Genomic DNA, 25,058 nt, shown 5'->3' with positions numbered 1-25,058 from the left:
TTACCTCTTTTGTGTGAGATAATTCACCCCATTCTACCTCTTCCTTTCTCCTTCTCCCAGTACATTCCTCTTTCACCCCTTAAGTTTATTTTTTAGATGTCATCCCTTCACATTCAACTCATACCTATGCCCTGTGTCTATATATTCTCCTAACCATCGTAATAATGAGAAAAGTCTAATGAGTTACAAATATCATCTTCCCATGTAGGAACGTAAACAATTTAAACTTACTAAGCCTCTTATTATTTTCCTTTCCTGTTTACCTTTTTATCCTTCTCTTGGGTCTTGTATTTGAAAGCCAAATTTTCTGTTTAGCTCTGGCTTCTCAAGAATGCATTAAATTCCTCTATGTCACTGAATATCAATTTTTCCCCCTCATTGATTACACTCAGTTTTTCTGTGTAGGTGATTCTTGGTTTTAATTCTAGCTCTTTTGACCTCCAGAATATCATATCCCAAGCTCTCTGATCTCTTAATATAGAAACTGCTAAATCTTGTGTTATCCTGATTGTGTTTCCACAATACTTGAATTGTTTCTTTCTGGCTGCTTGCAATATTTTCTCCTTGACCTGGGAACTCTGGTATTTGGCTGTAATATTCCTAGAAGTTTTCATTTGGGGATCTATTTTAGGAGGTAATAGGTTGATTCTTTCAATTTCCATTTTGCCCTCTGGTTCTAGAATATCAGGGCAGTTTTCCTTGATAATTTCTTGAAAGATGATGTCTAGGCTTTTTTTGATCATGGCTTTCAGGTAGTCCAATAATTTTTAAATTACCTCTCCTGGATCTATTTTCCAGGTCAGTTGTTTTTCCAATAAGATATTTCACAGTCTTCTATTTTTTTCATTCTTTTGGTTTTGTTTTACAGTGTCTTGATTTCTCACAGAGTCATTAGCTTCCACTTGCTCCATTCTAATTTTGAAGGAATTTTCTTCAGTGAGCTTTTGGACCTCCTTTTCATTTGGCCAGTTCTGCTTTTTAAGACATTCTTCTCCTCGTTGGCCTTTTGGACCTCTTTTGCCATTTGATCTAGTCTATTTTTTAAGGTGTTATTATCTTCAGTATTTTTGGGGGGTCTCCCTTTAGCATTTTTCATGACTCATTTTTCACGATTTTCTTGCATTACTCTCATTTCTCTTCCCAATTTTTTCTCTACTTCTCTTACTTGATTTCCAAAATCCTTTTTGAGCTCTTTCATGGCCTGAGTCTAATTCATATTTTTCTTGGAGGCTTTGGATATAGGAGCTTTGGCTTTGTTGTCTTCTTCTGATTGTATGTTTTGCTTTTCCTTGTCACCAAAGCAAGATTCTATAGTGTAAGTTTTTTTCCACTGTGCTCATTTTCACAGCCAATTACTTGTCTTTTTAACTCTTTATTAAGGTAGGGCTCTACTTCCAGTGTGGAGAGAATACTGTCCCAAGCTTCAGGGGTTTCACGCAGATGGTTTTAGAGATACTTCTAGGGACCTGTGAGTTTTCAGTTCTTCCAAGGTGGTATAATCTAAGAAAAGGTGTTTATTCCTCTCCTGGCCTGTGCTCTGGTCTGTGAGCGACCACAAGTACTCTTTCCTGCCCTGGAACTGAGAAGAGTTCCTTCTCCAGTGCTGCCACAAGCTCTGCTATGCCAATATTTTTTAAAAAGAAATGACAATGCAGCTGAATTAATAGTCTTCATTCCTGTACTTGTATATGGACATAGAAAGCCATTAAGGGGTAGCATGAAGGACCTCCCAAAAGACAGAATGTAAACCAAGACAGAAACCTGAAATTTTAGGACTGTATTAACATCTATGCTAGAGAAACTTAAGTGTTTTGGTTTTTTTTGGGGGGGGGGGAGAATTGGAATTTGAGAGACTAACCACAGTTTTGCCACAAGGATGGCACCTAAAAAGGATAATGCTAAATTTTCCTCAGGTGTGCAGACATTTCTTGGAATTGGGAATATGGACAATGTGCCAATTGCACTAATTTAATTGAGGACAGGCCAGAGTGCTACATCAGTCGAAAGTTTCCACTCTTATACATACTATAAATTATAATTCTCTTTGGAGCCTCCATTGTGGGGCCCCTAAACGGGACTAAACATGCCCTTCTCCCCCCAGGAACATTTCTTCAACTCCAACACAAATAGCCACTTCTTGCTTGCTCATGGTGAACAGAGCCCACGTACTGGCCTAGAGGAAGGAGTCTCTGGTTTTGTTGCTTTTGGTGTTGCTGTGTCATTTCCCCAGGGTTGGATGTCAGAATCAGGCCTAAGCAGCTCCTGACAAACACACAAGGATGCCGGAAACAGAGGCCAGCAGCAATTCTTCGGGTTCCCCTCTGACACATGGGATCCTTAGCTTCATTCGAGACTCAGTTCAATTACCACTTCCCAAATGAGGCCTTTCCTGATCCCCCAGTTGTTAAAGAGTCCTATGTTAAAATTACTTTGTATTTACTTTTTATGTATTTTGTTATATTTTTCAAGAGTTCTTTAAAAAAAAAACCGCAGGTAACATTGATGAATCTCTGATCGTTAGTATCAGGTGAGACATAAAAAAAAAGTAGATGTATGCTTGCCAAAGGTGTTTGCCAGTGTCATGGAGGAAATCTGGCAGAGTACTCCTGAAGAAGAATGGCCTGTGGATGGTGGGATCCACCAGATGCTCATATTTGTAACCAGCATAATGTCACCTGTGTTGAGCCCTGGAACACTGCAGTCTCTTGGAAGATTAAATACACACGAGCACACACACAAAAATACACACGTTTAATTAGTTTAGTCTAACCATCCACACAGGAAAAACCAAGTGAATGAATGCCTATTGTTCAGATTATGTTTGACAATTTGTAGAACTTATCCACATTAGCATAATACATCTTAGACAATTACCATAAATGTTCAATAGTTTGGGCATAAAATTAAAGAGTGGGCCAGAAATTACAAATCTCCTTTAATGACCCCCAAATTTTTGCAACAAAGGCATACCTAATACTACTATCCTACTATCATTTCATGGCTATAACACTGGACACCAAAGAATTAAAAAGGATTATCAGTCAGAGGGTAGTGGAGACAAATGGATTTAAGCAAACTGTAGCTATTAACAAATAAGACTATACAAAGAACCAGGGTAAAGGACACTGTTAACAAAACATATGATTGAAAAAAAGAAAATGAGTTGGTCATATGATGAGAGCAAGGGATAACCGGTGGATATCCACTATGATCAGTGTCCTTGATATGTCACAAGAAAGCAAGGAAGGCTCCCAGATTGCTGTATGGACCACCATGGTAAACTTGTGGGAGGACATGGACAAAAGTTGCAGATATGGGCAGTGATCTACATTGTTAAAGGGATAATTACATACAGTTTTTTAATCTTTTACCTATCTTAGTACATTTTATTTCCTCCTCCCACTCCCTAAAACATAAATTCCATAAGGACAAGAACAGTTTCATTTAGCACAGTGCTTGGCACATAAATGGCCCTTAACAAACACTTATTAAAGTGTTTGTTGAAGTGTTAAATTGTTTGATGGCTTGCTTCATATTGTAGATTTTTGAACAAAGTTCCCTTTGTGGTTGCATCAATTAATAAAATCTCACATGATTTAAACACATGCATAGTAAGACACTCTTTTGAATAAGATCTCTCCATGCTTTCAAAATTACATTAGTAGGACTAGCGAAACTGATTTTTTCTGACCACCCCCCTTAGTCCCCCCAAAAAAGAGCAGCTGTTAAATTTGGAACATGACCTACTGATAGTTTCATCCTTCAAAAAGTAGAAGTGACATGGGAAAGTGCTGTTCTCACCAAGGAGGAAGAAATGGTTGGATAGGAAATTAAGCAAAAAGTAAACATAATGTCATATAGTTTGTGATATAGAAGATGTGCACAGTATGACTTATACATTGGATTTTAGAAGGGCTGATTTCAAAGGTCTTATAGGATAGACAAATTATGCTAGACAGAAGACCTGAATTCAAATTCTGAATCTGATTTTTTTTACTACTGTGACTTTGGAAAGCCACAATCTTCATAAGCCCTAGTTTCTGTTATCTGTAAAAAGGATTTGTAAGGATTGACTTATTGCTAGGCCCTAGTTGACATAAGTAACTCCATGTGTGATTACTGTCTCACTGATATACTGGGAAGATACTATGTACCCAGTGGTTTAGTCAAGTTCATTTTCAAGGAATGTAAGACTCTCCTGATCATAATCAGCTTAGCAAATTTCATCTAACTGAGGTTTGCAGTTAGAAAACTTCCTTAATCACAATGTTCTTGTGATCTATAATAGGAGTCACACTCCGTGCTACTTTTAAATTGACTACTCCTAAGGTCCACCCCACTCCAATCCCTACTTGGTTCTTGTGAATCTGCCCAACAACCATCAGATATAATAAGGGTGAAAACTAGAACTCTTGTGCTTTTGATTGGGGGGCACAACCCACCATATACCTGCACTGCCACCTATGCTTACCCACAGGACTGAAAGCCTAGGGAGTGACATGCTTATGTGCCTGTGAGTAATAAACTGCCTAACTTGTGATCCATGAGCACTTGTCTTCCTTCTTGATAACCTTACCTATGAACTCTTCACAGTATTCATAGTCCCTTCAAGCTTCTAGATCTATGATCCAGTACCATAATATTCATCAAGGGATAACAGCCCAAGAAGGACGGAAAGTTCTCAAGAATGATATTCTGAGGACATAAACAAATGTTTCAAGAAGGGTGGCTTCCCAAAGACACAAATATAGCTGCACAGGGAACTTAATTAAAAAATATATGTGTGTAAGATGGAGGGGAAAGCACATGACTTAAGATGAAAAAAAGAAAGTTAGCACATTCCTTTGAGAATAGTATTAGGAATGCTAGAGCCCACAAAGAGCAATTGAAAGAAAAAAACCGAAGACGAGGAGACAGTTTAAAGACCTGCTTTCAATGAGTGCAAGCATTAGGCATGGATGAACTAAATCTTAAGATATTGAAAATACTGGTAGATGTGATTGCTGATCACAGTTCATGACCTTTGACTGCTGAGAATGGAACGGGATGATGCCCTGTATGAAAATGAGCATGTAATGGCAGGAGAAAGACTAGGCAGGAATAACTAGAGTCAAAATGTCCATATTATTCAATGAATTTTCTGTCATAGGACAGTAAGACAAATATCTTAATTTGTATAAAAAGGAAGGAAGTAGAGTCTGAAAACTCTAAGGCAATGGGCTTTAGTTCCTTGAAAAAGTCTCTTAGACATATAAATGTATGTTTTGTGAACACTTGAAAAGGGAAGCTGTGATCATTAAAATCCAGCGTGGTTTATTTCATCAGGAAAAGCTCATGCTAGATTGTCCTCTTTGTTTTTGGGTTTTTTTTTTAAATGGGTTAAGTGAGAAGCAGCACATTGTGGTAGACAGAACTGGCCTTGGTGCTAGAAGACCTGGGTTCAAGTCCCTCCTATGATTCACTGACTTTGGGATTTTTGCCTTGGCCACCTTTTGTTGTCCTGTGCAAATCACTAAGAAAAAAAAATAATAAGGTGCCAATATGATCCTTTACCTTCCAGTAGAGGAATTAGCTCACCTGAAGTTCCCTAACACCAATAAATATACAAGTCTGGTTAAAAAACAAAAACCAATTAATATAATTTAGGAAACACTGTAAAATATTCCATACTTAGATTTCAGAAAAGCATTTTAATTAGTCTCTATTTTCTCTCCTTGGGGCTACATGTAATTGTAGGTTGGTAGGTAGTAAGAGGTATTGATTTTGAGGTACCAATCTGATATCAAATATTGATGTCATAATCATCTGGTGAGTGAAGGGCAGTAATTTTGATTAGCACACGATCAATTTTTCTCTAGAAATACTCTAATTTTTTTTCAATCCCTTATTAGACTTATTTTGCATAAATTGAGTACTTAAAACCTGCCTTGATGTTTCTATACAGATTAAACAACAACATACACTCAAATTTATCAAATGATACAAAAACATTAAATATCTACTATATACTATATGTAGGATATATAGATAGGTATACTATAAATCTAATAATATATATAAATTAATATAATTAAACTCAGCTTCTACTTTAAGAAGCTTCAAATTAAACTATGTCCCTTTTCAAAAGTAATTTGATGTGAGAGTGCTTTAGGAAATATGTTGGTGATTAATTCAAATTGTTCACATGATTAATATTGTAATATAAACAGTAGAAGCCTGTTTTCTGTCCTCACAATGCCTAGAAGTTGGGACATTTAACTTATGACACTGGAAAACCCACTCCCTTATCAAACAAGCATATCATTAAAAGCTAGCAAGCATTTATAAAGCATGTTAGATTTGCAAATTGTTTTATGTTTTTTCATTTGATCCTTACAACCCTGATAGGTGCTATTACTGTCCCATTTTACAGATGAAGAAACTGATGCTTAGAGAAATCAAGTAACTTGCCCAAGGTCATAGTGCCAGTACCTACCTGAGGAAGGGTTTGGACTAAAGCTCAGTACCTACTCACTGCACCACTTATAGTTGCCTCCATTTAATTCCATAAATATTAACCTGACAAAAAGAAATAACAGGACAACAAAGGAGATAGCAGCTCTCATCATTTGACTGGCCAATTTTCTGAAATGGACACACAAAACATTAACTCATTGAAAATATTAAGGCTTTTTTACTTTGAAAATAGATATCACAGACACACTGGATCTTCATGATGAAGAAGGGACAGCTATCATTCACACTAGGTGCAACAGCTTACTTAAATGAGGCTGGTCAAACACAATTTAGGTTAACCAGGAATAAATTTGGTAATTTTTTTTTTACCTAGGAGTACTACAAAATACATTTAAAAATACCATGTGAACTATTTTCTGCTTTCAATATAGACTAGACAAATCATGAAATAAACAAATGTAATATTCTTGTGTTTCAACTACTGTGCTTCTTAACAAAGAGAACTATTATAACTGATGAGGATGCAGTAGGTTTTTTTTATCTCACCAAATTACCAGTGTGTACATAAGCAGCACCTGAAAAAAGACTTTATATAATATCTAAATACAAGGCTATTGAAAAACAGTTTTCATTACACTGATCAAAGAAGAAAACATCTGGCTGCTTTCAAGCTAAGTAAGCAGGATCTACTCTTCCTGCCACTTTAAGACCAGCTTTAATAGAGCCTTTACATTTCTCTCAAATACATTAATGACTTACATAGGAATTTTAAACAACATTTTTACTGGTTCCATGTTCATTTGTTCTCTACCCTTTTAAATAAGTATATATTTGGTTACAGGTACAACTCGGATTGATGGGCACCCAAGTTTCCCTTTTAGTGTTGTACTCCTAAAGCAGTAGTATATTACATCTGTGGAAGGCACTTAAAAATAACTTCTATAATCAGAGTAAATTACTTTAAAGGAGTGTTTAATAAATAAAAACTGATTCTCTGATTAGTCCTGAAATTGAATAATTTTTGAAATTAACACAAGTTGTTTTGGACTGGATCTGTGATTTCATCAGTACCCAGAATTCCTGGTGAAGTTTCTCTTCCACAACAGGCTGGCATTTGCTATGAAACTTAATAATCTAACAGAGTTGCCTGGGGGAATGAGGAATTGCCTGGGGGAATGAAAGGTTAAGTGATGTGCTCAGGATTACACAAACAACAAGAATGTGTCAGACCACTGTCCACACTGCCTCTCTGAAAAGTATTACCCAGTATTAAAACGTCTAAATTAATAAATGAATTTTCAGAAATTTACAAATTAAATAACTGATCATTCAAAATGTGATACAGTCTAGTGTTTATTTACGTTATGGAAGATACACTTGAATTTCAAAAATTTAAAACATATAAAAGTGGTTAAGGGCTAACATTTTATCAACATTTGATAAATGCATAAGAATGTTTATTATACAGCAGGATACAATGGTAGTGCTAATGCCAATAGGGCACCATGGATGTTAGTCTAAAAAATGTCACTATGCTTTATACAAACAACAACAACATTTGCTGCCGTTTAAGAATATCGGGGCTTGGTCTGCTTCTAATTATTAGCAGTCCCATAACATTTTAAATGTTATATAGTGTCATTTTATTTAGTTTGGCAAATGTTTCAAAATAAAGAAAAAAGTAGAAATGTCATTACTTCACAGAAATGCACATCCAATTCTGGTTTTCAATAAGAACAATAGGTATAGATCAGAATTCTCCCTATATGAAATAATTTACACACAGATGAAAGCTAGAACACTATCTAAAATAATCACTAAATACATTTTTTAAGAAATAAACAAGCAAGTATGGTTTTGCATTATCAAATATCAAAAATGTATAGTTGATGTAGTGTCAAACAGAAATAATATTCTAAAATGAAAAAGGAATAATTTCAATGAATGTGCAACCTAAATCAACCAACTTTATATTGTAGTACAACAATATTAAGAAACCACTGATCAGAAATACAACTGTATATAAGAAAAAAAGTCCATAATCCACAAAACTGTCAGGCCATAAAATAAAATAGCTCCATAGTTTACAGGTAAAACTGAGGCAACAAAAATGCGTGCTTATCTCTGATAAGTAGATATTTATGCAGAGGATGTAACACTTTGTTTGTAGACAGCATGGTAGGCATTTCTCAGCAAGACATAAGGAAAACAAGATTCCAAAAGATCCATCGTCAGGAATGGTGATTCCTGCACAATCTGAAAAACCACCAGAAGTGCATCAGAATTAAAATTCCTCACAAAACCATACATCATTTGCTTTTACTTATGAATACACCCTTCTATGGTCCAATGTCATAAGAAAGTCCACGTGCTAATTATTTTAATTGAATAGAAAACCGTAATGGCAAATGGTAGGTACCCAGCACGTTCAAGTACAAAGCTAAACCAGGTTACTATAGTTTTCCATCAACAAGTATTTACTAAGTACCTGAACTGTACTCCACATTGTGCTAGTTATCGTGCAGGGTAAAAAAACAAGCAAACAAACAACAACAACAAAAACAAAAAAACAAAAAGGCATAGAGTAAGGTCCATACCCTGAAGACATAAATATTTACTCAATGGGAAGAATCTGGTTGGAGAAAAAGACTAACACATGGAACTGCAGCAAATAACTAAAAGACTGAATGGTCAAGTCCAGGCTCCAAGCACTGCACAGCTTTAGAGATCAATGAAGGCTCAAGTAATTAGGGGGAGACTTCTGAAGGAGGAAGGATTTGACGTTTAGGAAAGATCTGGATAAGTGAAGGGGAAAAGGCAAGAAATTCCAGATGAGGAGAACATTATGAGATGTGAATGTGTATGTGAGCATGTGTAACGTGTTCTCTAGACAAAAGAACAAATACTAAAAGTATAGAAAGCGTGTTTTAGAATAATGGGAAAGTAAGGCTTCAAGGCTAATGTAAAAAAACAACAACAACAAAAAAAACCACCACCACCACAAAAGTCAGGCAGAAAAATCTGAACTTTCCTGCCATAGGAAGCAGTAAACCACAAATATTTCCCAATAGCTTATGTAACATTATATATACATACAACAAAGAATGTCCAATAGCTCTCTACTTGCCCCCAAATTTGCTTTAACCTGATATTACTGTTTTGATGTTGAAACAGTAAAGACCTAATTATTGTTAGAGTATTTTCGAAAATGACAGTACAACAGAGGATGGAATGAGAATAAAGATCAAAAGAAGCTTTTAGGTCTACATTTTGTGTAATTACAAAATTATAAAAAAAAAATTAGTGTTTTTGAAAACCACTACATATCTAACAAGAACTTACTGAACTGTTAAAAATAATCAAAATGTAGACTTACCATGTCTAGCAGTAAATAAACAGATTCCCTATTCCTCGTTGTAGTTTTATCTGTCTCTTGACCAATTTTCAATAGACTAGATGATGCAAGCTGAAAAGACATTTTAATTTTATTGCTTTGTGTCTCTTTTCTTTTAAAAACTTTTATTAATACCGTTTGTCTTTCTTATATTATCCTCACTTCCAAATATATCCCTCCCATCCATCTTACTGAGTGAGCCATCATTTAAAACAATGAAAATTTAAGAAGAGGTGGAGGGGAGGAGGAGGAAAAAACTGTCAGCAAAACTACCAACACCACAGATGGAATATGACAATATATGCAATGGTCCATTATCCATAGTTCTCCACCTCTGAAAGGAAGAGAGGTAGTTTCCCTTCTTCTCTCTGGGGCAAAGCTCAATCATGATCAAGTTTCTTTTTGTTGCTATTCTTACTATTACATTATTTCAGTTTCTTTGTTCTACTTACTTTATTCCAAATCAGTTCATAAAAATTCTTAAGTCTTCCTAAGTTTCTTTGAATTTTATGATCAAGTTTCATCAGTACTGTTTATTTATCAATCTGATTGTAGAAAACTGTTAATTATGCACACAATTTCAAATAAGATGCATTTCAGGGGGATACACTCAAATATTAATTCATATATCTACACAAAATGTACATAACTAATATGTCTTTTCACACTTAGGAATTTTATAGAATATCATTATTCTTGTATTTAGCTCCAAAAATGTAGAAGACTTTCTAAGATTCGATCTTTTTAAAATTATGCAAGTGCTAAGATCTGTAAATGGACAAATTATCTTTTACTTCATTTTCAAAATTTTTATGTGGTGTACTCAAATAACAAGAAAAGTTCAGAGTAACCTATATATCCTTACAAACAACATTAGCATTTACTTATGTCTATCTTAGGTATCCCTCAAACACAGAAACAAGGATCTAAGATGGAAGTTATTTTTCATTGAATATGCCATGTACTGAACAACATACCATGTCTCTGTAACCTAAAATGATCAAATATTCATATATGTATTTTCCTTTGGGCTACTATATTTAAAATCACACTGTTAGGAGATGACTTGACATTGGTAAGAGCTATTACTAATAGTAAGGAAAAAACAACAATTTTAAACTAATCTAGCTATTCTTTTTAGGTCTGGGCTACATTAATTAAAAAAATTTCTTTTGGCAATGTGCATTACTTTTGTTGCTACACTTCACCACCATTAATTTTCTCTTCACCCCAATAGGGGATAGGAACATGCATGAGAAAGAGAGCCTGCCTCAAGATAAGCATATTCCCTTTGCCTAAATTCAGTTAACCTATCCCTTCCTTTTTCACACCCTAGGCATCCAGAGTGTAAGTAATAAGAGAATCTCCAGGAAAGGCCAAAGGGTAGCATGAGATGCAGGGGGTGGGAAGGGGAGGTCAAGCTACCAGTTATAAATAACGTAGACTTCACAAGACAAAGAATGGGGTTTTGAAAAAAGGGCAAACACCAAACTTTCAGATTATAGAAAAGTAAGTAATCTATTCATGAGACCTAGCATTCATATTTTACTTGAAAGCAGCATTTTTTTTAAAACCTAGAATCTAGGATCTATGAATGTTTTTTAAAAAGTATTATTTTAGTATCATTAATTTACTTTGTAATCCTATGTATCTTATTTTACGGATTTAAAACCAGCATCCTAAGAGCTTCATAGGTTCCATCAGACTACTAAAGGGGTTAATGACATAAGATTAAGAACCCTTGACTTAAAATAAATGTGTAAGTCATGAATTTTTGAAGTTAAATAATACATACGGCCAGAAATTCTTTAAGGCGATCTTCAATGCTTCCTTTGTGAATAGTAAACAATGCTGCAGCAATCTGGTTGATGGCTTTTGCCAGGCAATGTATGTTGTTGCAGTGTCCTAAACCAAAATGCTAACAGGTTATTATGGATCCTTTATACTTAATAAAGGGAAGAAATATTTAGAAGACTGCTGCTTCAAGATTAATCTTTTATGGCCTCAAAAATATAAGGGACCATGCAATTCAATGAAAATCATGGAATGATCAAATCAATACTGAAGGCACTGACCATCTTGTTCACCTACTATTACCATGAGTAATACAGCCAAAACTAGTATATATGTACCCTAAGCTTGTGTTTAAAAGTAAAATGCTGAGCCTTATAGTGACAATTGCTCACAATTGTATCGTACTTTAAGACTTTGCAAAGTGCTCTCCTTACAATAACCCTGTGAAGCAAACGAATAAGGATTAGTATCCCCATTTTACAGATAAGGCAAACTAATGTAAGAAGTTAAATTACTTGCCAATGGTCATTGAATTAATGTGGCTGAAGGCTGAACTCAAAACCAGATCTATTGCTTCCAAGTCTAGTGTTCTAACCACTACATCAGTGGTATCAAATTTAAATAGAAACAAATCCCTGAAAGCAGGATATTGATTTAGAAAACCACGAATTAACACTGTCTATGTTGTACTGCATTTTTATTTATTTTATTAAATATTTCTTAATTACATTTTAATCTGGTTCTGCACACGAAGGAGTTTTGCAGCCCATGAGTTTGACAACTTTGCATTTTGCACTATACCACACTTCTCTCTACTATAAATGTAGCTGTGTATTAAGAAAACCAAGTCTTCAAAAGGTTATTAGGTAAAGTAAGAAAGTTTAAAAAACTTTTCCAAATCTTACAGTGTTATAATGTAGAATGTGGATACATTATAAAAAATACAATATGAATTATCTGAAAAGAAACCAGCTAACACTAAATGCCATTTCTCTCCAATAGCCAAAGATTCTTACTGGAAAATACAAAACTCTATTACCTTCAATAGCAGGGCTGTACTGAGACATAACATTACTGGCCAGTGTTGGTAAAGAAACTGCCACGAACACCATAAGAAGGCAGGCAATTTTATATTCTTCTTCTGGACTAATGTTTTCTAGGAAAAACAATTGAGAACAAAAGCACAGGTTTTTTAAACAAGGCTGGTCCAATAGGTGGTCATTTAAGTGAAACTGAAAACAAATTGTAAAATTTTAAAACCACATCTCTTCATTAGGATCTACAAAAACAGAAAAACTAAATCTAATTTGACAGAAATCACACATGATGGATGGAACATCAAAGTTGGTAATTTTTTCTAAAATCATATGTAGGCTCTTATGTAAAATATTTTCTTACTTTTTCCAAAGATTATAAGGCAAAAGAGGGAGAGAGGGAGAGGAGTTAAGTCAAAAACTAGATTTCCTAAAGTTTTTGATCCAGAAATAGAAAGGGATTATCAACTTCTAAGGAAATCTTACTTTGGACACTTCAGACATTTATTTCCTCAGCATTTCTCCTGAGAAATTCTTAGAAAATGTTGCTGAAATTAAAACATATGGATCCATAGTCTAAAATTTAATGTAAAGAAAATGGAGTGGGTTTCCTATATGATCTATTACTTGTAAAGTTTATTTAGCCAAAAAGGAAACACTTATTAAAGAAGCTGAGACTATGCTCTCAGGGAACAATAAAACTTCTTTTATTTAGAATTATACAATCATTATTATTATTATAGGTCGAGTACCTTCTGACTCCTTGTTTTTTCTTTTTCCTTTTTTTTCCTTTTTTTTTTTTTTAGGCAGTTAGGGTTAAATGACTTGCCCAGGGTCACACAGCTAGTAAGTGTCAAGTGTTTGGTCTGAAGCCGGATTTGAACTCAGGTCCTCCTGACTTCAGGGCTGGTGCTCTATCCACTGCGCCACCTAGCTGCCCCTGACTCCTTGTTTTTTAACCACTATATATTATACACACTAGAATCTCCACCAAAGGATAAGTAAGAATAAATTCTGGAAATAGGTGTAGAGGAGGGAAAAGGTGAAAGCTGACTAAAATTTGTGAATAACTCCTGAAGTTCAAACTATTCTAGTCCCCAATATCATAGATAATTGAAAAGATTATAGTAGATGTAAGCAAATTTATTATAATAAAACATGTTCTAACAAGAATAAAGAAAACCAGATTCCTGACTCAAGTCTCTTTCTACTGAAATTAATCTTCCACACAGTTGCTAAAGTATTTTTCCCAAGTACAAGTCTGACCATATCACTGTTCCCCCTCATCCTAATTCAACAAACTCCATTACCTCTACAGATAAAAAAATAACTTCTTCTACTGGGCATGTAAAGCTCTTCACACCTTGGTCCCAACCTACCCTTTACAGTTTTGTTTTGTTTTGTTTTGTTTTTAGGCAATTGGGGTTAAGTGACTTGCCCGAGGTCACACAGCTAGTTACCTTTACAGTTTTATTAACATATTACTTTCCTCCACAAACACTACAATCCAATAAAATCTGACTTTTTGCTGTTCCTCACATACATTCGATAACTCCCATCATTCATGCCTTTATACTTATCTGTCTGTCCTTCATGCCTGGAATGTACTTCTTCCTCACTTCTCTTGCTCAACATCCTCCCTGTTCCCCATAGCTTCTAGTGTCATCCCCACCCCCCAATTAATCAGTACATATTTTTTATGTACGTTGTGTCCTATAAGACCCTTGCTGGCAGGCACTGTTTCATCTTTTTTCTTGTAAACTCAGAACCAAACACATAATAGAGGCTTGGTACACTGCTGATTTGATGACTGAATAATGATTAAAGAAAATTAAAATATAAAATATATCAACTTCTACATACATTAAGAGTTGGAAAAGGAACTTATTAGAAAACAAAAAGCTCAAAGATAATGCTTCTGAAGAAAGAAATTGTTAAAATAACTTAACACCTAGAAGTGAAGGTAAAAATGATCATTCTAATAATGAATTCTACATAGGGAATATTCTCATTCGTGAAGTAGATACCATCTGTAATAACTACAGTTTCAACTAAACTTTTATAGGAACTACATTTTGTTTATAATTTACTTTAAAATGAACTTACAAAGGATGGATTTACAAATATACTTTTAGTTTGCCATGTTTGATTTGTTACCTGATTTCTGTGAGGAGAGCGCTACAACCAAGGCTGGATCAATCTCACATGGCAATCCTGCAGCTGAGGACAACTCATAAACATTCATTGCAACCTGAGAAAATAATGAGCATTACAAGGTAAGAAAAACTTAATCCCAGCAAATTTCGGTTTCATCATTTGCAAAACAAGAGGGGTGAACTGGATGGGTTCTGAGATCCCTTTCAGCTTTTGGCTCAAGATCCCACAATCCTAAAATGAAATGACAACTGAGCCCAGGAAAACAGATCAACTTGAAGGAAAAAACCAAAAGGGTTCAGGACAGAGGCCTGTGGAACTCTTGTATTAAGTAGGCAGGAGATGGATATTGATCCAATAAAAAAGAGCTGATTAGTCATCATAGGTAAAGAATTCAAAGAAAACTGTGTGGCAGAAGCCAAGAGAAGAGGGGTTTATCTGGAAGTCGTGGTCAACAGTGACAAAAACCATAGAAGTCAATTAGGATGAGGACTGAGGAAAGACAATTGATTTAATAGTTTATATCAAATGCCCTAACTTTAGTTTCTTCCAATGATTTACTACTCTACTTTTACTTAAATCAGCTATAGTCATACTCCTAATCTAGCACTGCTGAATGTCACTGACAGGGGTCACTAATACAACTTTGCCAATGGGGTCTGTGAAGGGAAGTAGAGTGAGATAAGGCTGGAAAGTAGTTTGGAGCCAAATTACAGAGAGCCTTTAATACTAAGCTAAAATAACTGTACTTCATCATGGAGGGTGGTCTGATCAGACTTGTGCATTAGGAAGGGTATCCTAGCAGCCATGTGAAGGACAGACTGGAAAGCAAAAAGATAGGAAGCAGAGGGCCCAGTAATACAATAGTATTACAATGGTCCAAAGAAATGAATTCCTGAATTACGGTGGTAGCATTGAGTAGAGAGGAGACCATGGATTTAGTAAGAACTACAACAACAGAATCATCAAGACTCAAATTAACTGGATTTGGGAAACACGGAAGAGGAAAATAATTCTAGTCAGTATTTGTATGTCAAGACTAAAAAAAAATTGTGAATGACACACAAAAAGTCAAATTGTACTTGCAGAACTTTCAAATAACATAAACATAGCAGAACATCCTTGAGTTGTGATTGTCAGGTTATATAATGTGGGCCAATAGTGATATAATGACTTGTTGTAAGGCCTGGTTTACAAGTATACGTAATTCTAAAATGTATCTTTTTATGACTTTTTTCCATGGCCATTATGTAATACATCCTAGATTCTTTTGAATTGCTCTATCTACTAAGAATGGCCTATAATTCAATTCATTTTTAGAAGCAATGTTATTTAGATCGCAAGCTATCAATGCCTAAGGGTTTCCCCATAACCACTTTCACCTTTATACTCTACATAACTATCCAGGCTACCAAATTCTAAGCCTATCTGATCGGTTCACATAACTCATAAACTTCCAGTGTCCTTAGTGGATAATAAGATACTCTTGCATATGGATGATGATCCATTATAATCTGCTCAGCTGCATACTTAGTAGAATCACCTTACCATTTGCATTTTAGCTCTAATTAAGTGATAAAGTTCACCTCTCAAGAGAGTCACACTTATATTCATTCAGTTCCAAAGCCAAGCCCTCAAATCAAATCAAGAATGTACTACATTTGAACAGAGTTTAAAATGGGCATGGAGGTCTATTTGTACAGTTACAAGAGTCTAAAACGGTTTTTAGCTTATGGCAAATGAAAATTATCTTCAGTCAACTTTATACTACATAAAATGATTGAAGAGCATGGATAACTGGAATGCCTGTGCATCTTTGAAACAAGTTTTGAATTATCTTTTTATCATTTAGGGAAGTTGTCTGAAGTTAATTTTAAGGACAAACATATGACATGAGTCCTCTAAAACAGCAAGAACTACAATGTGGTTTGGGATTTTTCATATATTTTACACAACCTAAAATATTTAATTTTCATTTAATAATTTTTAATATTAATTTAATATTTAATATTAGTTAAATTAATTAATTAATTAAGTTGATTTAATATTTAATAAATTATAAAAATGAAACTTGCAAGTAAAAAAATTACCTTCATATCAGTTTCCCTTGGAATGTGGTCCTTAAAATCTTCAATTGAGCTTACAAGGAAAGGAATGTGGTAGGATAAGACCTAGGAAGAACAATAAATATGTATTCAACCTAGATTATTTCAAAACGGGGATCTCTAAAAAACAAAAACACAAAATTGGAATTATTCTATTTTTTCATGAAGGTTTTTTTATTTTATGCATTATCAAGTGGTTTTAAAGTATTTAGACATTTCAAAATGGAATGCATTTAATACTGAAATGATAACTGCCAAAAGGGAAAAATGGGGCAGCTAGGTGGCGCAGTGGATACAGCACCGGCCCTGACGTCACGAGGACCTAAGTTCAAATCCAGTCTCAGACCAAACACTTGATGCTTACTAGCTGTGTGACCCTGGGCAAGTCACTTAACCCTATTTGCCTCCCCCCCACCCCAAAAAAAAACCAAAAGGGAAAAATGTTTTAAGCACTCTTTTTTTTTTTTTTTTGGCTAGGCAATGGGGTTAAGTGACTTGCCCAGGGTCACACAGCTAGTGGGTATTATGTGTCTGAGGCCGAATTTGAACTCAGGTCCTCCTGACTCCAGAGCCAGTGCTCTATCCACTGCGCCACCTAGCTGCCCCTGTCTTAAGCATTCTTAAAGTTGAAAAGCACAGAAACTGACGTCTGGTCAAAGTATAATCCATGGATTTTAAATATGAAGTTGGAATCAGTTCCAACAACACTATACAAAATTTTAATTACAATATGTTTTTACAGGAGGCTGAATTCTAGAACTGACTTGATCCTATATATGGCTCTGGATCTGTATGACATATAAATACAGTTTCTGGAAAAACAAGTATATGGGGGCATGTTTATAGTCGATTCTTACATCTCTAAGTGCTTCTTGTGCCAATGATCGGAATGACAGGATTACACCAATTATAGTCATCCTCTTCAAAACACTGTCAACAGCTAAAAATTTTTAAAGGATGAAGAAGAAAAATAAATTAGACATAGCTCTTCAAATGTAATCATCAGATATTTTTAAAAAGTAAATTATAACTGCTATTAAAATAAGCTGAAATACTCAAAAAGATATGTATAAGATAGTTCAAAGTCAAGTTATTAATCTGAAATGAGCTAAACTTCTCTGTTAAAATCTAACACCCTAAAGTGCTAATGTGATTGAATGATTTGTCTCTCCATACTCCTGGATCATGCCCATGACAAATGAATGTCCAATAGGTATCTTCAACATGTCCAAAAGAGAATACCCACCCTTCTCCTCTTTCCAATTACTCTGTGACTATCAAGAATGCCACAATCCTCCCAGTCACCCAGGCTTGCCATCTTGGTTTCATCTTTTGAATTCTCACTCACACTCACTCCACATAACCAGTCTGTTAGAAGCCTTCCCATTTCTACTTTCACAACCTCTCATATCCACTTACATAGGTACCATCTGGTACTGGTACAAGCCCTCATCACCTCATATCTTGACTATTATAATAAACTTCTGGTTCGTCTCCCTGCCTTAAGCCTCTCCCCATTCAAATCCAACTTCCATTTCTCTTCCATTCTTCTTACTCTACTCTCCACCACACACTCTACAATCTAGTAACATTCATCTTGTTATGCTATTCCTTGCTCATGACACTAGATCTCCTGAATGTAAGTATTTTCACTGGCTGTCCCACATGACTGGAATACTCTACACCCTTACCTCCTGTCTTCTTTCAAGCCTAAGCACAAACCCCACTTTTTTTTTTTGGTCCAGTGCTCAAGCCATCATTTTTTTTTTTTTTTTTTTTTTTGCTTTTTGGTGAGGCAATCAGGGTTAAGTGACTTGTCCAGAGTCACACAGCTGGACATTTCACACATTTCAAGGCTGGAGCTCTATCTACTGTGCCACCTAGCTGCCCCCAAACTCTACTTTCTTTAAGAGGCCTTTCCTGGTTTCCCCCACTGCTAGCATCTTCTCTGTGATATTAACATCTGTGTGCACACATATGCATGTACATGTATATGTGAATAAATACAAGTCTATAAATATTTGCACAAATACACATATGTATATGCCCTATGTACTATGCATATAAACACACAAACACATGTATAAATGTAAAGCACATATACGTGTGTGTATATATGTATACATGTGTGTGTATGTACACACACACACACACACACACACACACACACATCTCTTGTATTTAAATACTTGCTCACAAATTGTCTCCCCCATTAGAATGTGGGCTCCTTAAGGGCAGGGTCTGTGTTTTTTGCTTTTCCTTGTATCCCCAATATGTAACAAAGTATCTGTTAAATAGTAACATCTTAATAAATGTTTGTTGCCTGAGTAACTAGAGCCAAGAGATTTAACTCTTTTAGCTCTGTAACACTCACACTGGGCCCACATTGTACTGATCGATGAGTGCTACACATAGCCTAGTACTTCAAGTCCAAGTATGCTTCAGTTTACATATTCTTTGATTGTTGACCTGCTATCCCTCCCCCTCTTCTAGTTCTGAAATCATAAACAAATCAATACAGCCGAGCTACTAGATATAGTGTGTCAATCTACTCCCCTATGGTTCTTCTGTTCACCATCCTTGTGGCTTTCCTAATCAAAATGGCTCTCCTCAACTACCGTGGCCTTTACGGGCTGCTTCCACCACTAAAATGCAAACTCCTTAAAGGTAGGAACTACCTTACTTGTGTGTTCTATCCCCAATTCTTAGTGCATTAGTGTTTTAAAAATTTTTTTTCATTCTTTATTCTATCAATCATTCAATACTCTGTGATTCCTAGAAACCCTTAAGATAAAAGGATTACAAAAGTATACCAAACTTGAATCTGAGCAAAAGGAACACCCATTTGGGAGAACACAGCACAGTATTTGAGACAGATGAAATTTTTTTAAAAGAATCTACTTCTTCACTCTCTTGGTTTCCAACCCCAACAATAAACCTATTCCTCTAAATTGTATAACTGTTTCATAACCATGGCCTTTGACAGAGAGGCAACATGGTATACAGTGAAAGGAACAGTGGGCTTGGTGGCATAAGATGTGGATTCAACTTGTGACTCAGCCCCTAATTGTGCATCCTCAAGCAATTCACTTTTCCTTTCTGGGACTGAACTTTTATGAAAAGAGGAACTGGACTACATGATTTCTAGGTTAGATAATACTTTCTGCTCTAATATTCTAGGAGTCAAACTTGAAACTATGCAGGCTAGAGATTTTCCATGGATTTTATTTTTGAAAAATCCAACAGAGAAAACTGAATACAAACTATATTATGTATGTATGTGTATGTGTGTATGTATGTGTTCAAATAATATGACTCTGAGCAAAAGCCTACCAAAACGTTCTCTACGAAAATTGGCAAATTCCATTTAAAATTTCAGCAAATTCAATTGTTTCCATTTCAAGGAACATTTAAAAGTAATGGTGAAAGAAGAGATACAGTACTCAACGCTGAAATGGGATGACCGCTTCTAACAAAATGGAACATAATACAAAAAGCTGTTAGTGGAAGAGTGTTTAAGTAAATGATAGAAAAGGGGAGAAAAGAAAAAAAAGGAAGAGGAAAAATGGAAAAAGAGGGAACAAAGCAAAAAGAAAAAGCTATGTGGAAAAGCCATACAGCAGGCCTACACAAGCTGCGGCACGCATTCCCCCAAAGGATTTCAGGCAGCCCGTAAAAAAACGAGTAACAGAAAATATTTCTAATATTGACATCGATGTAATTTGAAAAATGCATTTGTATTTCTAAATCTTAAGCATTACATTTTTTTTTTTTTTGGAATAAGCTAGAAGTAAACTGAATTAACCCGCAAACAAAGTGCTTCTAAGTTGATGTCCTGCTGCGCCTGCTTTAATGAATAGATAAAACTCATTTGTAATTAGAAGTATCCCTTTAACATGTAATTACTGTCCAAACATTTTTTAAAAGTTTGTTCTCTAAACTAAGTTGAACAGGTCCTTTCTATTCTTGTTCACAATATTTATTTAGCAACCCCTTATAGCTCAGAGAAACCACAGGAAAACCAGCCTTATTACTTAAGGCTTTATCAAAAACTGTGAATTAGTAAAGTCTAAATTAATGAGGTTTTACTGTATCAAAATAAAAAGTTAAGAGATACTTTACAGAATTAGCTAATAATAATAAGGATTTATCTTTGTCAAAGGAAACAGCATACCAATGTGTTGATTTAGAGTGAAAGAAAAATTACTTTTAAGACAATGCCTGGGTACTTAACTTTTGGCTGCATAGATATTTTCTAACTGTAGATGAATAGTATTTTTTTTTAACATTTCATTATTTATGTGTATAAGTTCAAGGCAAAAGCAAACATCAAGGTTCAACCACAGATTCTTGTTTATAAAAAAAAAATTATGAGTTACCCACAAGATAATCTTTTAAAAAGAGCTGCCATCTGGTCTGGTTTGTCAAAGCTGGTCCTCATTTGTGTTAGGACATCAACATTCTCTACCACAAGTTTCTAAAAAGAAGAAAGACCTTAGGTCAGGCATAGACCTTAGTATGTTAATAAGATAAGAGCATACTTAGGAAATTACAATCTGGCAAGGAAGAATACAATTCATGAAATCCAGATGCTCCAAACTATCCTTTCTCTAAAGGTACTACACAATTACTCGGAGGTAAGCCTTGGATTTCTCTTTAATGCACCAAGACAGAAAGGAAAGAGGAGTTTGCTGAAAAGCACTGAAAATAATTAATGACATAAAGGACTGACTCATGGGCAAATTATGAAGGCTAATTCTAACAGTCATGGAACTAAATACAAATATTTGAAGTGCTGTCAACAAAAAAAGGATTACATTTAAATATATGAATTGGAAGAAAGAGTATTATAAAAATGCATTAAAATAATGGAATTTTCTAATAGAAACACTGCATATTTCATTTAGTTAAAAATTCAGAATTCATCCAAATAGAAGTGATAACCATCCTAGCAGGAAGATGAACTGGATAACAATAAAATTCTCCCTCAGTCCTTTAGTTCTAAAATAATGAGGTTTGTTTGGGTATTTTTAGTTCCATCATTACCAATTATTTGTGCTGTACAAATCTACTAACTTCTGTTAATTCCTACTCTGAAATTTCTACCACTAGACTAGTCCACTAGTCTAATCACTCATTCTTAGAATAATCTACCACTCTAGTACCTTATCTTTACTCTATTAAAATTAATCTTTACACAATATTTTCATCATATGTTTCCCCATTCAAGAACTAATAGTACGTCTCTAGTATACCACAATTAAATTCAGAAGCCCAAAATTCAAGGGCTTCTACCTAAAGAGATCCCGTACAATCCATTTTCAACTTCATTTCTTCTTATTCTACTACTCATACAAAAACTAATGACTCACTGAGGTGACAATTAAAAAATCAAGTTTGAACTTAGGCTACATGAAGAGAAATTCTACCTATCAAATGAGGGAGGTGATAGTTTCAATATATATTAGGTCCTAGTCAGACCATATCTAGTGTACTACACTGAGTTCTGGCATTATGTTTTAAGGGGGTCATCGATAAGCTGGTGTTCCTCCAAAGAAGGGTGACTAAGACGGTAAGGTGATTTAAAAAACCCTGTAATACAAGGAATGGTTAAAAAATTAGAAATGTTTAGCCTAAAGAAGACAATGAAACAATGATGCAATCTTGAGGTTGAAATATTTAAGAGTTGTCCAAAAATGAAATAATAGGATGTCTCCAGAGATAAGAGTTTCCCAGGACTGGAGGCATTCAAGTGAAGCCTGAAAAACCAACAATTTGTCAGGATGACGTAGAAGGAATTCATGCTATAAGAAGGGTTTAGACTATGATTAGACTAAGGTCTCTTCCAACTCTAAAAACTGCTCTAGGGGCAGCTAGGTGGGGCAGTGGATAGAGCACCAGCCCTGGACTCAGGAAGACCTCAGGTCAAATCTGGCCTCAGACACTTAATAGCTCTGTGACCCTGGGCAAGTCACTTAACCCCAAATGCCTTTAAAAAAAAAAAAAAAGAAAGAAAAACTAAAACTGCTCTATTTTTTGCTAGCTCCCACCTGCATGCCTTTTACATTTGCCAGTCTAACTAGAATGTCTCTTCTCCTGTCAATCCAGTGTTTGGGTTATGTTTGACACTTAAATTTACCTACTACCAATATTACTTGATTTCCCATACATGACTCCTCATTTGTACGCCTGGCAATGGTAGACGTATAATTTGTACTAACTGTGATTTGGAGTCAGAGGTCCTGGGTCACGATACCAACTCTGCTACTTATGACTGTCACCTTAGGTAAGTCACTTACCCTCTCTAGGGCTCAAGTTTCTCCCATACAAAGCAAAGATGTTGAATTATGTGACGTCTGAAGATTGCTTCATCTCCAAATCCTCAGTTTCATATCTGTACTTGTGATTTACTGGCTAAAAATGAGTCTTATAATTTTAAGAATATGGTCGGTCTTTTCTTCAAAGGGTAGATTTTAATGAGATTCCTTTTGTATCCCATCCACCCCCAACAGTACCAAGCACAACATCCCAACACAGATGACTAAAATTCAAACAAGTAGTGGTATTTATCAACAATAAGACTGTAAATTAAATACTGAAAACAAATCAACTGAGTACAAGGAAAAACAAGTATTTTCTTTCTTTACGTTTAAGTTAATTGGCATAATTTACATAAAAGATCTTGATTCCTTATTTAATTTGTATATATGTTTTCTGGGTCCCTATGAGTAACTAGATGGAAAAATTGATCTGGAAATTGCCTAAAAAATTCTTTTGGCAGAGGAGGATAGGGAAACCAATTGGTTCAATGGGCATGACTCCAAATGCAACATCCCAGGAATTTGAGCAGGCAGAGAAGACTGGTTGTTTTTCCCCAAGAAATTAATAAACAGATACTTTACTGCCAGCAGCATGTATGCATAAAGTATTGACTGAGTCTGAAATACAATTTATTCAGAGCCACTAGATATTGGGGGGGAAAAAAAAACCTCTGCTTTTCTTTATCCAAACACAAGTACACTCTGAAACAAAAAAGCCCTCTGCTTGAGAAAGAACTGAAATCACTTTGAAAATGGAAAGGAAAAAACAATACCTATAGACACATTAATCTGTTCAGTTTAAAATAGTATGAAAAATATTAAGAGAACTTTAAGCAAAGAAATGAGCCAATTATTCTGTATCAATTTCAATTTAAAATGGACAAAAATAGTTTAACTATCTTTCTTAACAGCATAGTATAATGAAAAGAACATTGGACATCAAGCAAAAACTGGAATTAAGATTCTGACAGCCTCAGTCAGAGATTTTATCACCTGATCAATTAACAACAATCCGAAACTGAAATAAAGGTCTATGAGATACTTCTTACTTACCTTACCAGGTTTACTCTGAGGAAAAGTTTATAAACAGTAAAATATTATATAAATGAGCCTTTATTATTATAGGAAATTAATGGGGAGGAGACTTTAGAAAATGCATAGTGCTTAGCAAAGTAGAGGTTTCATATTACCCTCAAAACTACCAACAATAGAATTTCAGAAAAATACTTCAATAGCATAGATTAGTGTGCACCACACTAATTTGTAATAAATGTCATCCTAACGCCTTATACTATGACCTATAAGACCACTTGTCAAACTATTACTAACATGAAAGAATCATTAATAGGGTAATTAAGACTCAATAGGCAATACCAGAAAGTAAAAATACAAAGACCTTAAGGTTCAAGAGTGTGATCTCACTAATTTATCCTGTGACATTATGTAAATTATTTTTCAATTTTCTCAAACAGACCTCTTGCAGAAAGAGAAAGGGAGCTATCACAATGGTGCTAAAATAAATCATTTAATAAAAAAATCTTTGTGATGCTAAGATAAATCACTCAAAAAATAAAACTTCAGTACTTTGTTGTCAACACTATCAAATTCTGAATGATCCTGTTGACAGCACAATAACTGATAAACACTTAAATACTTCTTGATTGTTTTTGAAGAAACCCTTATTTTTGCTTTAGTCTTGAAGGTAGGTTTTATACTGCTGTCAAAACTCACAGAATCCTCTTAGTACTAAAGAAGTTTCTCTACCTAAGTTTCCCTAATTATATTACTTTCAAACAATATG

General features: G+C 34.9%; 1 protein-coding gene across 1 annotated transcript in view; it reads right to left on the bottom strand.

Moving 5' to 3' along the window:
- Window positions 1-7,791: 7,791 nt before the first annotated feature.
- NCKAP1 (NCK associated protein 1) overlaps window positions 7,792-25,058 on the bottom strand; it is a 131,672-nt gene continuing 114,405 nt past the window's right edge. The window contains exons 24-31 of the mRNA XM_027865846.1: window positions 21,321-21,414; window positions 17,795-17,877; window positions 16,923-17,003; window positions 14,836-14,929; window positions 12,684-12,800; window positions 11,646-11,755; window positions 9,833-9,922; window positions 7,792-8,712 (exon numbers count right to left, since the gene is read on the bottom strand). Coding sequence (XP_027721647.1) covers window positions 8,596-8,712; window positions 9,833-9,922; window positions 11,646-11,755; window positions 12,684-12,800; window positions 14,836-14,929; window positions 16,923-17,003; window positions 17,795-17,877; window positions 21,321-21,414 — 786 coding nt within the window. The 3' untranslated portion in view covers window positions 7,792-8,595. The remainder of the gene's footprint in view (window positions 8,713-9,832; window positions 9,923-11,645; window positions 11,756-12,683; window positions 12,801-14,835; window positions 14,930-16,922; window positions 17,004-17,794; window positions 17,878-21,320; window positions 21,415-25,058) is intronic.

Source organism: Vombatus ursinus, unplaced genomic scaffold (assembly GCF_900497805.2).
Source record: "Vombatus ursinus unplaced genomic scaffold, bare-nosed wombat genome assembly UNPS02014779.1, whole genome shotgun sequence".
Taxonomy (NCBI): domain Eukaryota; kingdom Metazoa; phylum Chordata; class Mammalia; order Diprotodontia; family Vombatidae; genus Vombatus; species Vombatus ursinus.
Note: the sequence above shows the minus strand (reverse complement) of the source record. Positions and strands in the feature narration are given on the sequence as shown.